Source organism: Periophthalmus magnuspinnatus, chromosome 11, assembly GCF_009829125.3.
Source record: "Periophthalmus magnuspinnatus isolate fPerMag1 chromosome 11, fPerMag1.2.pri, whole genome shotgun sequence".
Taxonomy (NCBI): domain Eukaryota; kingdom Metazoa; phylum Chordata; class Actinopteri; order Gobiiformes; family Gobiidae; genus Periophthalmus; species Periophthalmus magnuspinnatus.
In genome coordinates this window covers 31268487-31284409 of record NC_047136.2, presented here as the reverse complement: position 1 = coordinate 31284409, position 15923 = coordinate 31268487, and the positions used below count along the sequence as shown (strand labels likewise).

Below are 15923 nucleotides of genomic sequence, written 5' to 3'. Positions count from 1 at the left end.
CGGTCGGAGGTCAGATGACATGACAACAAAGTTGATCATCAACCTCCGACGTAGAGTGTCCTGGTGCCATGTGCACCGATGGACACCCTTGTGCTTGAACATGGTGTTTGTTATGGACAAGCTGTGACTAGCACAGAAGTCCAATAACAAAACACCGCTCGGGTTCAGATCGGGGAGGCCGTTCCTCCCAATCACGCCCCTCCAAGTGTCACTGTCGTTACCCACATGGGCGTTGAAGTCCCCCAGGAGAACAACGGAGTCCCCGGTTGGTGCACTGTCTAGTACCCCTCCCAGGGACTCCAAGAAGGCCGGGTACTCTGCACTGCTGTTTGGCCCGTAGGCCGACACAACAGTGAGAGACCTGTCCCCGACCCGAAGGCGCAGGGACGCGACCCTCTCGTTCACCGGAGTGAAACCCAACACGCAGCGGCTGAGCTGTGGGGCAATGAGCAAGCCCACACCAGCTCGCCGCCGCTCCCCGCGGGCAACGCCAGAGAAATGGAGAGTCCAACCCCTCTCAAGAAGTTGGGTTCCAGAGCCCAAGCTGTGCGTGGAGGTGAGGCCGACTATATCTAGCCGGTAACGCTCAACCTCCCGCACAAGCTCAGGCTCCTTCCCCCCCAGCGAGGTGACATTCCATGTCCCCAGAGCTAGTCTCCATGTCCGGAGATCCGGTCGTCGAGGTCCCCGTCTTCGACTGCCGCCCGGATCTCTCCGCACCCGCCCCTCATGGCTCCTCCCGCAGGTGGTGGGTCCAATTAAATTCAATTCACTTTATTTTTGTAATGCCCAAAATCACAACAACAGTTGTCTCGAAGGGCGTTCATGTTTTGGTTGATGGGGGAAACCGAAGTACTCGGAGGAAACCCATCCAGACACGGGGAGAAACATGCAAAACTCCACACAGAAAGGCCTGGACGACCCGGGGATTGAACCAAACCTTCTTGCTGTGAGGCATGAGTGTTGCCACTCAGCCACCGTGCTGCCTACACACAAAAACAAACAGGAAAATCCAGACAAAACATGAAAAATCGGCCAGGCGAGGAGGAGGGAGGGGGGCAGAGGAGGGCCAGGCGAGGAGGAGGAAGACCAGGCGAGGAGAAGGAGAGCCGGGTGAGGAGGATGAGAGCCAGGTGAGGAGGAGAGGGAGGCGGGTGGAGGAGGGCCAGGCGGGGAGGAGGAGAGGGTCCATCCTTTGCATCCTCTATTTCATGGTCTCGGATTTCTTCCTCATATTGGTGTTGTGTTTTCATAATTTTAATTACTTCTTCGGAGGCTGCTACTTCAGCTGCTGCTTCTTGTCTTAGTTGTGATGTGCTTGTAGGCAACCGCTTAGACACACTGGATATAGCTTTTGACTTGCAGGTAATTACTAAAGAGACACTGCTTGAACTGCTGTCGAACACTGACTCTGATTCTGGCCAGGGAATCTCTTCTGGATTACCATCTTGCTTAAGAAGGCACTGCGCCTTAGCCTTAGCAGCTTGACTAAGAGCTCAGTATATATCACATTTTCTTCTGATTTCAATGTCAGAACCTTCAATCTTTCTTATCTCATCATAAGTTTTGCAAATGTCTGCCTGAAATGTATCCATTACACTCACAGCGTCAGCAATTAACTCAATGTCTTCACTTTTCATTCATCTCTTAAAACAGTTTATAGGGTATTTCCATTTCTTATACAGACATTCAAAATCTTTGGTTAGTTCACTTAGCTTAGCCTCTTGTAAGGATTTTCCCTTTTCAGTGAGTGTGCGTACTCACTGGCTTTTACGAATATCTTGTAGACATGTGTCATCAGCTGATGCAGAGAGCTGTCTGCTCTGCACTATCATTGTATTGTGAATGGAGGTCCGCATTGTCTTCTTCAGTGGGCTGTACAGTACCCTTATCTTCATCTGCCATTTTACTTTACTTGTTTGGTCTATTTGGCTTATTATTTTAGGATTAGATGTAATTTACAAGTGCATGTGCTACTCCCAAGACACAAACTTGAATGCTTGCTTGCTTAGCATTCATTTGATATCTTTATCTTGACTTTAGCGGTGCTTCATTAGAGCACGTGGTACTTCCCTTGCATGTAGCATCTTGCTAGTAGCTTTGGTACCGCCCGTCTCACTGCCTTCTCTGGGGTGGTAAGTGTTCTACTATTCCAGGTTGCCCACATACGCGAGAGGCACAAGTTCTTTTCACTGATGTTACTGTTTATTTTCCACAGTCCACACCGTAGAACTGGCAACATAAATATTACATAAAACATGGCTCACGTTAGATACAGCACACACAAATTACATAAAAACATTAAGAAAAAGTACCTACCACTTTGGCCTGCTAGTGGTACAAACCGGTGAATTGAAAACCTTTATTTTTCTTTCTTATTTACAATACTATACTAAACATTTACAATATTGCTACAATTAAAAATTATCAACATTATGATCTCATAAATAATTAATAAATAAAGCAAAATTAAATATGAAATGCACAAAGGAAAACGAGCCAAGCAAATTATAGGTATTATAAAACGTAACAGCACCATCTATTGATCAAAAGTGAACTGCAATGGGTATAATTAACGGTTACACCAGCATTAAACCAGGGCTGAATCAGGACTGAACCGGGGCTGACAGGCTGTAGATGTGTCCAGGACTTGCATGTATCCATTTGCAGATAGAGTTCAAGTCTGTATAACCAGAGCCCACTCAAGACAGAGAGGTAGAGGGTGGCTTCTCGAGAATAGGATGAGGGTTATCCAGCCAGGTTAAGGAATGTCCACTGGGGCAGCCTGAGGCAAGGCCAATACATCAGACTTTTAATTTAATGAATTAGCCAGTCAAATCTTTGGACACATCTTTATTTTATGGTTATTTACACTGTAGATTGTCACTGAAGGGATCAAAACTTTGATTGGACACACATGTGATGTAGCAAACAAAATAAACTCACAATAAATCAAAGCCTGTCAAAGCAAAGGGTAAAAACAGCCTTTGCTTTGACCACTGTTTTGCACTCTTGGCATTTCGTTACATCACAAGGAATATCTGTGCAATGAAAATCATTTCAGGAGACTTTATCATGAAGCTCGAAGCTAGAAAGAAGGCAGCTCTGTTGACAAAACTCTGGGTTTGCAGCTCTGTTGACAATGCAAAGCGTGGCTTCTTTGAGGATTTGAATATAAAATTTACTTTCAGCAGAATATTTAGTTGGAAGGCATTGCACAGCATAATACAGCAAAATGATCCTAATACTAAAAACTAATAATACAATAATAATACAATAATACAAGTGAAATCATAATATTTTTTTTTACATATTTTTTACCTTGTATTGTGTTCAGGTGTCAGAGGGAGCAGGGAGTCCAGCCCACAGTCACGGTGGCTCTGTGTGCAGTGGAGCACCCTGTGAAGGGGTCATATGCAGAGGCCTGGAGAACACTGCCAGGAGCCACGGGAGCATAGAGGGGTCCCCTAGAAGGACTACTCCCCCTAAAGGCAGCACAGGAGGGCAATGTGAGTGTCAGTCATATCACACAAAATAACATTTTTTTAAACAAAAATTTATGAAAAAATGTTCTCAAACTGTTAAAAAATTACTTTCTGACATCTCTCTCTTGTGTTTGCTGACATATGGCAGAGTTTTAGTCAAGTCACATTTTTCAAGTCTGAGTCATGCCCAAATCCTCAGTCACTCAGTCCTCAGATCTTTCATTGTAAGTCTCAGAGTCTCAGTCCTTATTGTACATGTCCGAGTCTAGCTTGAGTTATTATCTATTTTAGTTGCTCACTCAGTAAACCTACTGTGACAGCTTTAAACAAACATTGGACTTGAATTTATATATATATATATATATATATATATATATATATATATATATATATATATATATATATATATATATATATATATATATATATAAATAAAATTCAGACACTATGAGATTCCTGTCTTATTCAAACCCACAAACACTTTAAGGCAAAAATTGGTTCACCCTAAGGACAAAACCCCGAGCCATAAACAAAGTAGTGTAGTCTACTCCATTCAGTGTAGTGAAGAGTGCAGTGAGCGTTACCTTGGAGCAATTAAACAGCTACTCCATAAGAGGATGTACCAACATCAGTGGGAGGGTTCCTCTGGACCCCAGTACGCCGTGCATCTCCATCTCAAAGCCACTAACCACTCCTTTGAAGATAGTGAAGTTCAGATCTTAGCCAGAGAAAATAAATGGTTTGAGAGAGGAGTTAACGAAGTTATTTTTGTTAGGAAAGAGAATCCTTCCTTAAACAGAAATGGGGGCCTGGGACATAATCTCTCCCCCATCTACAACTCCATCCTCAGACCCAGAACAATGACAACAATAGCAGGGTCATTAAGGGCTGAAAAGGGTAGTCTCAGCTGAAACTGGAAACAATAGCTGTTTACAGTTTCAGTGTGGTCAGCCCCTCCCCTAGATAGATATAAGGCAGTGGCCACCAGCATTCTGACCAGAACTGAAGAAGCAACTTGGGTGAGCAGCGAATCGTCTTCACTCTTACAACGATTTGTCCAGTTGACAGATTTGAGCTTTGTCGTTTGCTATGGATCAGACCTGGATGAATGAGGGTCTACACAGACACTGCAGTGTCATACGCGGAGTCATACGCGCCCCCCCTGGCATTACACCAGAACAATACAAATACAATTGAAGACAAGAGTCCCACTCAGCTCATGTTAGAAGCCTATGCCAATAAAAAATTGTTTTCAACAAAGATTTAAAAATATTTTACGCTGTTCTAATAAACAGACGATAATTGTTCCAAAGTCTAGGACCAGTCCTGTCCCCTCTTGTTTTTAGTCGGGATCTTGGAACCTCCAAAATCATCTGGTCTGCTAATCTCAATGTTCTACTGGGAACATGAGATCAGCAGACCATACAGAAGCTCAGAGAGATAGGGAGGTACCAACCTATGGAGACATCTGAAAACATAATTAGAATCTTAAAATCAACCCTTAAGCTGACAGGGACTCAATGCAGAGAGGTCAGCACACAAGAAATGCGCTCATATTTCCTGGCCCCCGTGAGCATGTGCACCACAGTATTTTGGACTAACTGTAAGCAGTGGATAAAGCCCTGGTCCAACCCAAAGTACAAGAAGTTACAGTTGTCTAATCTGCAGGTGATGAAGGCTTGAATGACACGCTCCAAGTCAGTGTGAGGCAGGTATGACCGTTGGTCAAATTTGAAAGAGCAGTCTCAAACAGCACCTGTTTCTGGCAGATTGATAGCAGTAGCAACTCAAAGACCCCAGAGAAGTTTTGGCATCAGATAAATCCCCAAATACTACAATTTCTGCTTTTGATTCATTTAGCTTTAAAACGTTTAGAGCCATCCAGTCCATTACATTGTGAAGGCAACTTAAGAGGGTTTTGATGCTATCTGTGCCGAAGCCAAAGTTAAATCTATCAATTGGAAAAAACGTTGTTGGAGTGAACAATTTTTTGTCCAGTTGATAGTTAACTTCGGCTTTTACTTTGGTTTCAGTATTATCGGTTATCATCTATATTTACTACTAAAACTAAGAAATATATCACACCTCTAAATTTGTTATTGTAATATGTCTGGTTAAAAATGCATAATTAAAAAGCATTTACTAAAGTGAAACCTTTTGATGGTGTGGCAGGCTCTCTAAAAAGGTCCAGCCCCTGTCGAGGAGTGGAGGATCTTCAGGCTCTGAAGCCTGGGTGAGACATATTCCATCTCACACATAGACAACAACACACAGATAACAAAAGCACACAATAAAACATGACATCAACCTTATACCCCTGTTTATCTTATTACAGATACATTTATTATTATTGTTTTATTTATTATTTATTTATTTTTCAGGTCATCTCCCCGAAAAACTAAAGTACTCGGAAACAGGTGAGACAACTGTCCATGAGTCACTACATTAACATGCACAGAGAACATAGAGTGCATTAAATAATAGAATTCAAATAATCTTTTATCAAAAACTTGTCAGACCACCCTTGTCTCAGTGTACAGCAGGTCAAAGAACTGAATAGATGTGAATGGGGGCTATGAGACATCCAGATCCATCTAGTAATTTAGCTTTAGCTTTAAAACTTTGTAGCTATAACAGCTTTTGACAGACCATTTACTTTTGAGACAAGTTAGAAACTCACAAGTTCATTAGTGATCTAAAATGAGTGCACACATGTCCACACATGTCTAATATTGTCCTGGTCTCTTGCAATTGACATACTAAAGACACCTGAAAGCCTCATAGTCCCCCATTTGAACCTATGCGGTTCTTTGACCTGCCCTTAGATTGGTCTCACATGTTTTGAGGGCAAAGACAATTTGGATTCAGTTATTTACACTCTTGGATATCCCTGTGCATGAAAACATAGTGAGTGTAATAAAACAGGACAATGTAGTAGTGCAGAACTGTGACGTGTGTGTGCGCATGTGTGTGCAGGTCCACAGATTCCTCTGCAGAGGACAGCCCAGGAAAACTCAAGGCTAAGGTAACCAACCGTCACATACACACTGTACTTGTTGATTATGATTTGTAGATTAATGATGTGTTTGTATTGGGCAGACTGTTCTCACCTGGCCGCTCTTCTTCTCCTATTCATACTACGTGGTACTGCATCAGATTTTTGCCATATAAGCTAACACTGGAATTGCACTACTAACACATCCAAATCTACTAGAATCACACATGTCGGAGAGAATGTATGAGGATACTAGAGGTTCTGTCAGCTTGCTTTAGGGCACTTGTGGTCTCTTTAACACTTATTGGTAAATTGGAAATAAAAAGCAGTTGCCGCAGAGGTGAGCATTGAAAATTTCTTGTGGAGAGGGTGAAAAAAAACAACAACAAAAATGTATAAGCAATCAAGTACAAACATCGTTTCAAGTTATTGTCACTCCCCACCTCTGCCTTAAAGATGCTATGAGTGTTTCCTGGTCTTGCACTGATCATAACTAGAAGCACATTGAAGCTAATTGTCTGATCAGTTGATTCAGTCTAAATGGTATACCATTGCCAGCCTATTCCCTACAGAGAAAAAACAGTTTGGTGCTGCAATCATATACACTTTATTTCCTCCACAGAACAGTTCCTAACCAAAAAATAAATTAATTCCAGAAATATATATACAGCACACTTTGTTAATGTACTGCTGTTTAAGAAAGCCCCATAACAGACATATTGTACAAGCTGCTCTTAAGATCAAACTATGTCTGCTGTGTTTCGTCTGCATATATGAAGCATTTTATTTTTCAAGAAACAGGAAGTTTGTGGTTAATATGCTACTTCTTAGCTTTACCATGACATAGACTCTGCTCTCATCTCTTAAAATTGCTTTTTAAAAAGTGCTTATAAAGTCTTTGCCGTAGTTCACATTTTTAAACCCCTTTTTATCACAATCAAACTAACCTGACTGAATTTCTCTTTATGGAAAACATTGAGAAAAACATGGCTGTTGACCTGGCTGGTAGCAGTCAACCTGGCAGGTTGTGGTTGACCCGGCTGGGCTGGTTGTGGTTGGTTCCAGTCTTGACGAAGGTGTGCTATGATTGTAGGGCCCATCTCTCAGTGAAGACCTGAGTGGCAGCAGCAGCAGCTCGGTGGAGATCAGCGGTGTCAGAGGCGGGGCTAGGCTGAGCCCCTCCACTCTGGCCTTGTCTTCAGACGAGGTACGTACAGTGGCTTGCAAAAGTATTCATCCCCCTGAAACGTTTTCACATATTGTCACGTCACAACCACAATGGAAAAAAAAACAAAAAACAATTTTACAAGATTTCCAAATTTAAAAGAAAAATGTAAAACTTAAAAGTGCTGCATGCAAAAGTATTCAGCCCCCTTTTTCTTGAATGCAACCAATTGCTTTTAGAAGCTGCCTGATGATTTTGTAAAGATTGAATGCTGACCTAATGACTAATAAAAGAGTCCACCTGCGTGTGATCTTGTCATGCAGCTGTGCTGTGAAGGTCACAGAAGTTTGTTAAGAGAGTGTTGGGGAGCAAACCACAAAATGAAGTCATAGGAGCATACAAAACAAGGCAGAGAAAACGTTGTGATGAAGTTTAAAGTGGGGCTTGGATCTAAAAGCACTGAACATCTCAAGGAGCACTGTTCAATCCATCATCCAGAAATGGAAAGAGTATGGCAAAACTACAAACCTACCCAGACATCGCCGTCCACCAAAAATTACAGAACGAACAAGAAGAGCACTGATCAGAGATGAAGCCAGGAGGCCCATGGTGACTCTGGAAGAGCTGCAGAGATCCACAGCTCAGGTGGAGGAATCTGTTCACGGGACAACTATTAGTCGTGCACTACACAAATCTGGTCTGTATGGAAGAGTGGCAAGAAGAAAGACATTGTTGGAAACCATCCATAAGACCAAACCATCCATACTTCATCCATAAGAAGTCTCATTTACAGTTCGCTAGAAGTCATTTGGAGGATACAGCAAACATGTGGCAGAAGGTGCTCTGGTCTGATGAGGCCAAACTCAAACTGTCTGGCCTAACAGCAAAATGCTACGTGTGAAGGAAAACACTGCACATCACTCTGAACACATCATCGCCACAGTCAAACACGGTGGTGGAAGCATCATGCTGTGGGGGGGGGGGGCTTTTCTTCAGCTGGAACAGGGAAGCTGGTCAGAGGATGGAGCTAAATACAACACAATCTTGGAAGAAAACCTGTTGGAGTCTACAAAAGACTTGGGCGAAGGTTCACCTTCCAGCAGGACAACAATCCGAAAGATAAAGTCAGAGCGACAATGGAATGGTTTAAAGCTAAACATATTCATGTGTTAGAATCCAATTGAGAATCTGTTGCAAAATCTGAAAACTGCAATTCACAAATGGTCTCCATCAAATCTGACAGAGCTTGAACTGTTTTGAAGAGAATGATCAAAATTTTCCATCTGTAGGTGTGCCGAGCTGGTGGAGACATACCCCAAAAGACTTGCAGCAAAACACGGTTCCACAAAGTATTGACTTAGGGGGTTGAATACTTTTGCACACTGCATCTTTTATTTATTTATTAAATATTTTAATTTGTGGTTGTGACTTGACAAAATTTGAAAAAGTTCCAGAGGGATAAATACTTTTACAAGCCATTGTACAGTGATATATACATTGTCTATACTGATCGTAATAGAATAAACTGTCTATTTTAAAATGTGGAAAAAATATGATCTATATAATTATGAGAGGTGAAGATGCAACCTTAGCTAACACAGAGCACTTTCTTTCAGCTGAGTGTTGTATTTGTTCAAAATGAGACTGTAACCTGCTCCAAATGTGATTTTGAAATGGATAATGTTTTAATGGCAGTAATAGGCTCTTTTAAAGGAACTGTATGAAAAAAATTTTTTGTAATTATTATTTTGATTTATTTTTAATTACAAAAGCTTGGCGAAGTCGTTTGTTATTATTTGGCATTTTGGTTCTCAAGAAAGCAGAATAAGCCTCACATGAGCCAATTATTTGGGTTGTTTGTTTCAATAGTAAAATCCAGTTGGTTTAAACAAACTCTCTCTATCTGGCGATACTTAAACCTGCACATGCAGCCAATCATTAATCAGTGCCTCTGTTGCAGAAATATGCTGTCCATAGTCACCATATTCTGGAAGTTGCTGTGGACGTTGCCATCGTCATTTGGGTCATCATCATTTGACAGCAAATAAGTTCTATATGGACTACAAGAGCATTTTAAAGCCTCCCAGGGAATCAGTGTAGTACTTGACTTGTTAGTGCACATGAACATTGAACATTTTACACAAATCAACCTACTTTATATCATAGTGTAAGGGTCACACTGAAAAAATAAATTATGCAGGTGCTACGAGAATAAAGTAATAACATTTCGACTTTAAAATTGTAATTTAATGAGAATAAAGTTGAAGCCAGAAAAAGTAGTAATTTTACAAGAATAAAGTAATATTTTGAGATTAAAGTTGCCAAGAAAGATGTAATTTTACAAAAAATAAAGTTGACATGCAGACTGCAAAAGACTGTTGCTTTTAAACTCTTAAACTCTTACATAAATTCCCACAAAAGATGTCAAACTTTGAAATCTAGATATTTTACATGTCCCATATGTTTGTAAGTTATTAAACACATTGCCACTGCAAATTAGTCACGTTTCCACTTGTACACATGAATAACAAAGTGTTGAATTGAATGAATTAGGCTACATTTTCTTCCCATGGGGTGACCAGAATCCTCCAAAACACCTACACCTGTATTTGGGTGTGGATGGTATGGCATGGTCAGTGTCCTGCCCAGGAGCACTCAGCTACACACAGAGGTGCATAGGCGTCCCTCCCTGGGGTGATGATTCAACAGTTGTTAATGTCTGTGTAATCCCTCACTCATTCAGGTCTGATCCATAGCAAAAGACAAAGTTTAAATCTGTCAACTGGACAAATTGTTGTAGGAGTCATCCAAGCTGCTTCTTCACTTCTAGTCACATTGTTAGTGGACAATGCTTTATATCTATCTGAAGGGAGACGCTAACTACACTGAAATTGTAAACAACTATTGTCTCCAGTTTCATTTTAAACAACCCTATACAACCTTTAACAAACCCCTATTGTTCTCTTTGTTTGTATTTGGTCTGAAGATGGAATCATAGTTCTTCTCCTGCTTAAGGAAGGATTACCTACAAAAATAGCTTCTTTAACTCCGCTCTCAAACCATTTCTTTTCTCTGACTAAGATCTGAACTTCACTATCTTCAAAGGAGTGGTCAGTGTCTTTGAGATGGAGATGTGCAGCAGACTGTGGTCCAGAGGAACTCTCGCGACGGTGGAGTAGGTGCTTAGTTTCTCCAGTGTAATGCTCACTGCACTCCACACTGCACTGAACGGAGTAGACCACATTACTTTGTTTATGGCCCGGGGTTTTGTCCTTTGGATGAACCAGTTTCTGTCTTAAAGTGTTTGGGGTTTGAAAAAGAAAGGAATCTCATACTGTCTGAAAATTCTCTGAAGTTTTTCAGACACAACCCCTGTGTAAGGAATAGTTACACCTATCCTTCTAGGTTCACATTCCCTGTTGTTGTTTTTTTTTTATAGCTCTCTTAGATCCATTGAAGGCCCATTTTGGATATCCACAAGCAGAGAGGGCTTTCTCCACGTGTGTTCACTTTTGCCTCTGTGTTCATGGGTACCATTTGAACAATGGTGTGAATCAAACAGCAGGTATTGGTCCGTATGTGTAGGCTTTCTAGAGACTTCTACCTGGAGACACCGGTCCTCTCCTATTGTTACTGCACAATTTAAGAAGGCCAGTTTGTTCTCCTTGGCCTCTTCCCGTGTGAACTTAACTTGAATAATGTTTGGATCCACAATATTAACATGTGCAGCAAAGGGTTGCAAATCTTCCAAATCTTGAAACTGGAGACAAAAGCCTGTTTACAGTTTCAGTGTAGTTAGCCCCTTCCTTCAGATAAATATAAGGCAGTGTCCACTAGCTATCTGACCAGAACTGAAGAAGCGGCTTGGATGAGCTGCAAAATGTCCATCCATTCCAATGAAACTATTTTTAACATTGTCACACCTGCACAGTTGGAAATAGAGTTATGTCCTCTTTAGTTTTTTTGTTCAGTATGATGTGGGTAAGTGTATCATTTTTTTTTTCATCCCAGTTATCCAAAACCCATGTATTTCTATGAAAAATGCTGGGTATTGCCTTGGCAACACAGTTAAAAATTTAGGTAAGTCCTCATTGGCTTTTTGTTCATTATGGTAAGACAGTTGTACATGCCAAATTTCAATAGTCTTTGACAAGCTACATTTTGTAATCCCATTGAAGTTTTCAAGGGGGCGCTGTAGAGCAGTTTTATGTCATAGCAATACATCTTGTACATCAGGTCATCAGTGCACGCAAATGTTTAATTGGGTCCAACTCAATTTAACATCACCTGTGAGAAATGTTTTTATACGTTTCAGAATTCACAGATTTACACATTGGCCACACATTCATCAAAAATGTAAACAATAATATTTAATTGGACATGGGTCTTGGTTAGTTTTACCAATTTCTGACCCTTTAAAAAAAAATCCAAGGTAGAGATATGAAAAGTAACAGAAGTACAATTTTGCAAAAATAGGGTTCTGCCCAATATGGCTGACTTCCTGTTGGGTTTAGGATGGGGTTATAATAGAGGTTTTTACTTTTCATGACATGGGCTATTGCCTTGCAAAGTTTCATCTTTCTATGTTGAAAAAGGTTTGGATTCTTCTTCCATTGGCATAATGTATTTTTACTCTCAGCTGTGTAAATTGTAAATTTTTTTGTAAATGTTCTTATTTATTTATTTATTTCAGGGACAATGCACATTAATAAACATTTGCATGTAAATATGCCAGCTTATAAGCTTTTTCCGTAGTCCCGGGACAGGTGTAAAATGTCAACCTGTAGGAAATAAAATACAATAGAATAAAAACAAGGTTATTATTTACACACACATACATACACATACAGTCGCATAAAACTCCATTCTTATAGTCATAAAACCACATTCAGCCACATACATTCATTTTCAGCCACAAACACAACATACCGTTGTCTACATACACACACAGACACAAACAGACATACAACAAAACTCAAACAGAGGCAGGATGGAGACAGGAGCATCGCGAGATGGATGTTAGTGGTGACAAGACAGATTTTCAATTAACCATTTCTTTAACTGTAATTTAAATGAGGCGTAAGTGGAGACTTCTCATTGTGGTGGGGGTGGTGTTCCAGTCATGGGCAGCTTTCACAGAGAAGGTGGTTTGGCCAAAGAGACTTTTTCTGTTTGGGATGATGCAGTCCCCTCTCGATGCCCCTCTGGTTCTTTTGTGGTCAGAGGTCCTGATGTGAATAAACTGTGTGAGTGGAGGAGATGATAAGCCATGAATGATTTTATATACGAGACAGAGATGAGCATATTTGACCATGTTTTCCCAGTTCAGTAGATTGTGTTTTTGGAGGATTGGACAGTGGTGATAAGAGTGTGGTTTCCGATCGAGAGTTTTGATCTTATGTCCTAACATGTTATATTTTTTTATGGGAGTTTCTGATTTTTACGTAGATTTTTTTCCGAGTCGGGCTCCCTTAGGCCCCATGAAAATCAAGGTTTGAGGGGGCGCTACCGAGTCTTCTTTCATTATTTTTTCTCGGGGCCTTCAGTGACAATTAGAGCTTATTGAGTTCTGATTTTTGATATCCATCACTGGCATGTCAGGTCGTGTTTGCTACTTGATTTTTGCCATTTTCCAGGGTCTAGACATGGTTTTAATTAGTCCCTCACCGGTAATCACTGCAATCAAATGATTCCTGTAACTGTCAATGAGACTTCTGGAGCAGGTATTTTGGCCCTCTCCTCATGAGCAAACGCCTCCAGTTGTCTCAGGTTTGAAGGGTTCCTTTTCCAGACAGCGTGCGTCAGCATGAAAAGCAGTGTTTGACTTCCATTGGTTAAATTTCATAGAACTTTTATTTATTATTACTTTTGTCAGATTCAAGTTATTTCTGTGACCATTGTGAGTTTTTCTTTCATTAACCGAAGGGTACCAACAATTTTGTCCATGTGTGTAAGTGTGATTCTTTTGCACTCTGGATATGGTGGCAGATTGGTCTTCTTCAGTCTCTTAATAAAATGTTGTCTTTATTTTGACTATGACTTTTCTCTCATAAAATTAGGACTTTTTCTGGCTTCCACTTTATTCTTGTTACAGTATGACTTTAAAGTTACATGTTACAGCTTTATTCTCCTAGTGCCCTCATAATAAATGTTTTAATGTGACCCTTATACTGTTGTAATATCATATCATATTTATAATATAATATCATATTTTAGTGGCTGAAATGAATGAGATTCCCACATGAATGAGATTCCCACCGGAAGTGCCACCATAAAGAAAGAACAGTTAAGTCACATTTACGGCAAAAGTGGGCAGAATAAGCTTAATACTAAGAATGAGAAAAACATGTATATGTCCTGCAGGCTAAGACACTAGCAACCCCAGCCCAGGTTCAGTTGGGATTATAATATCTTTGTGCAGGCTACGTACAGTTCCTTTACATACAGTTCCTTTACTATATGTCTTACAAGACAAGATATATAGTGTACTTTCTCAGTTTTGTTTAACAGTTTGGTTTTGTGTTTGTGCTGCTCAGAGTCTGGACATGATCGATGATGAGGTGAGGTCACACTGGATGTGTCTGCATGAAAAGTCCCCTTGTGTAACATGCGCAATACCCATGAGCATGTTCAATCTGTCCTCTGTCCTGCTGTTAGATGGTACAGTGTAGTGGAGCATTCTCTCAGCAAACAGTATTCCTGTGTGCATTATTTATATAGGAAGTATCCATGAAGAAAATGCAGAAATGCAGCCCTCATCATTTATATCTGACCAATGGAGCTCAACATTGACTGCCCATCCTCCGGTGAATTTCTCATTAATTTTTCCCATAGACTTTGCAGAATAATAAAAAGAAAAATGAAAGTTCAATCAGCTATGTGGTAACTAGTGACCATAAGAGCTTTAATTAGATTTAAAATCTGCTTCTGAAATGTTATAATCTTTAAAAGTTATTAAAACATTTTGCTGAATCTTGAGTTTTAAATGTGCTTTTTGGACTTAAAACAACTGTGTTATGGATATTAGTTACCACATAGCTATAGCTTATTTGGAGTGATTCATGCATGTTTGAGCAATCGTTTATTTTCAAGGCGCCATATTCCTAATCAACCCCTGTTTTCACTGCTACCGGTAAACATGCACTGCTCTGTAGTTGCTCTCATTCTCCAGTTTTATTTTCTGAATCTGGGATACACGTAGGATTCGGCAGTGTCCCATAGTCATTTTGGTAAAAATGAAAAAGCTAGTGTTATCTGTAGCTATTGATCAGAGGTGCAGACAGCTACATGAGTCTTTGTTATGATGACATTTACAGTGACGTCTGCTCCCACTGGGCACCACATTTTTCCAAACACAGAAGCCAGCAGGCTTTCTTTAATTAAGTTGTTTTCGAATAGAATATTAGAATATTACAATTTAAAATGTCCAAATTATAACATAATGATTCATGGATGTCATACATTATAGCTACATAGCAGACACAAGCACATTATGTCTTCTTTAAGACAGTAAAAATCTGGTTCAGCACCTTTAAATATGACAGGTTTTTATGATGCTGTAATTTTGGCTTAATTTGGTGGTAACTTGTTGTAAATATAAATTATAGTTTTAGACCAATCAAGAAGCAGTTTGTGAAAAAAGGTTTTAAAAAATCAGTTGAAAATTAGAAGTACAGCGTTCTAAAACATATTGATGGCATCACCCTAGGCAGAATTATATCCAAAACAGTTTCATTGTAATTTATGTGTCAAATAATAATTTCTGTGTACATTAGAGGTGTTTTGGCTGAGTGTACCACATGACATGGTTGCTAGGTAACTGTTAAGGAATTCCCTAATGTGATGTTGTGATTTCCAACCAGTAAGTACAATTTTAAACCTAAGAAATGGCCAGTCTGGGAAAACAATTGTGATTTTTTTTTAGGTAACCCTTAAATATAATGATGTTATTTGTGTTTTAGTAAAATTAGTGGTCTAACCTGTCATATGCACTTTAACATACACCTAATACCTAATCCATACCTCCAGTTTTCAGTGTGTGCTCCGTGTGTCCCCATCTGACTCAGGTCCTGGATGAGACCCAGCTGTTCCAACAGTACCAGCTACAGAGCCGCAGTGTTCCAGACTGGACTCCTGATCATGTGGCCCTCTGGCTCACAGGCCTTGGACTGGAACTCCATATCCCACAATTCACTGCCAAGGACATTGACGGACAACAGCTACTGCAGCTGGACAGCACTGACCTCAAGGTACTCATTATGCAAAATCAACTTTTTGG

At 40.2% G+C, this 15923-nt stretch overlaps 1 protein-coding gene across 1 annotated transcript in view; it reads left to right on the top strand.

Annotated features, from left to right (window-relative positions):
* The window catches only part of ppp1r9a (protein phosphatase 1, regulatory subunit 9A), a 137465-nt gene that overhangs the window by 111750 nt on the left and 9792 nt on the right, over positions 1-15923 (top strand). Inside the window, exons 13-19 of the mRNA XM_055225249.1 lie at positions 3338-3509; positions 5658-5718; positions 5867-5902; positions 6462-6510; positions 7574-7687; positions 14182-14205; positions 15712-15894. Coding sequence (XP_055081224.1) covers positions 3338-3509; positions 5658-5718; positions 5867-5902; positions 6462-6510; positions 7574-7687; positions 14182-14205; positions 15712-15894 — 639 coding nt within the window. The remainder of the gene's footprint in view (positions 1-3337; positions 3510-5657; positions 5719-5866; positions 5903-6461; positions 6511-7573; positions 7688-14181; positions 14206-15711; positions 15895-15923) is intronic.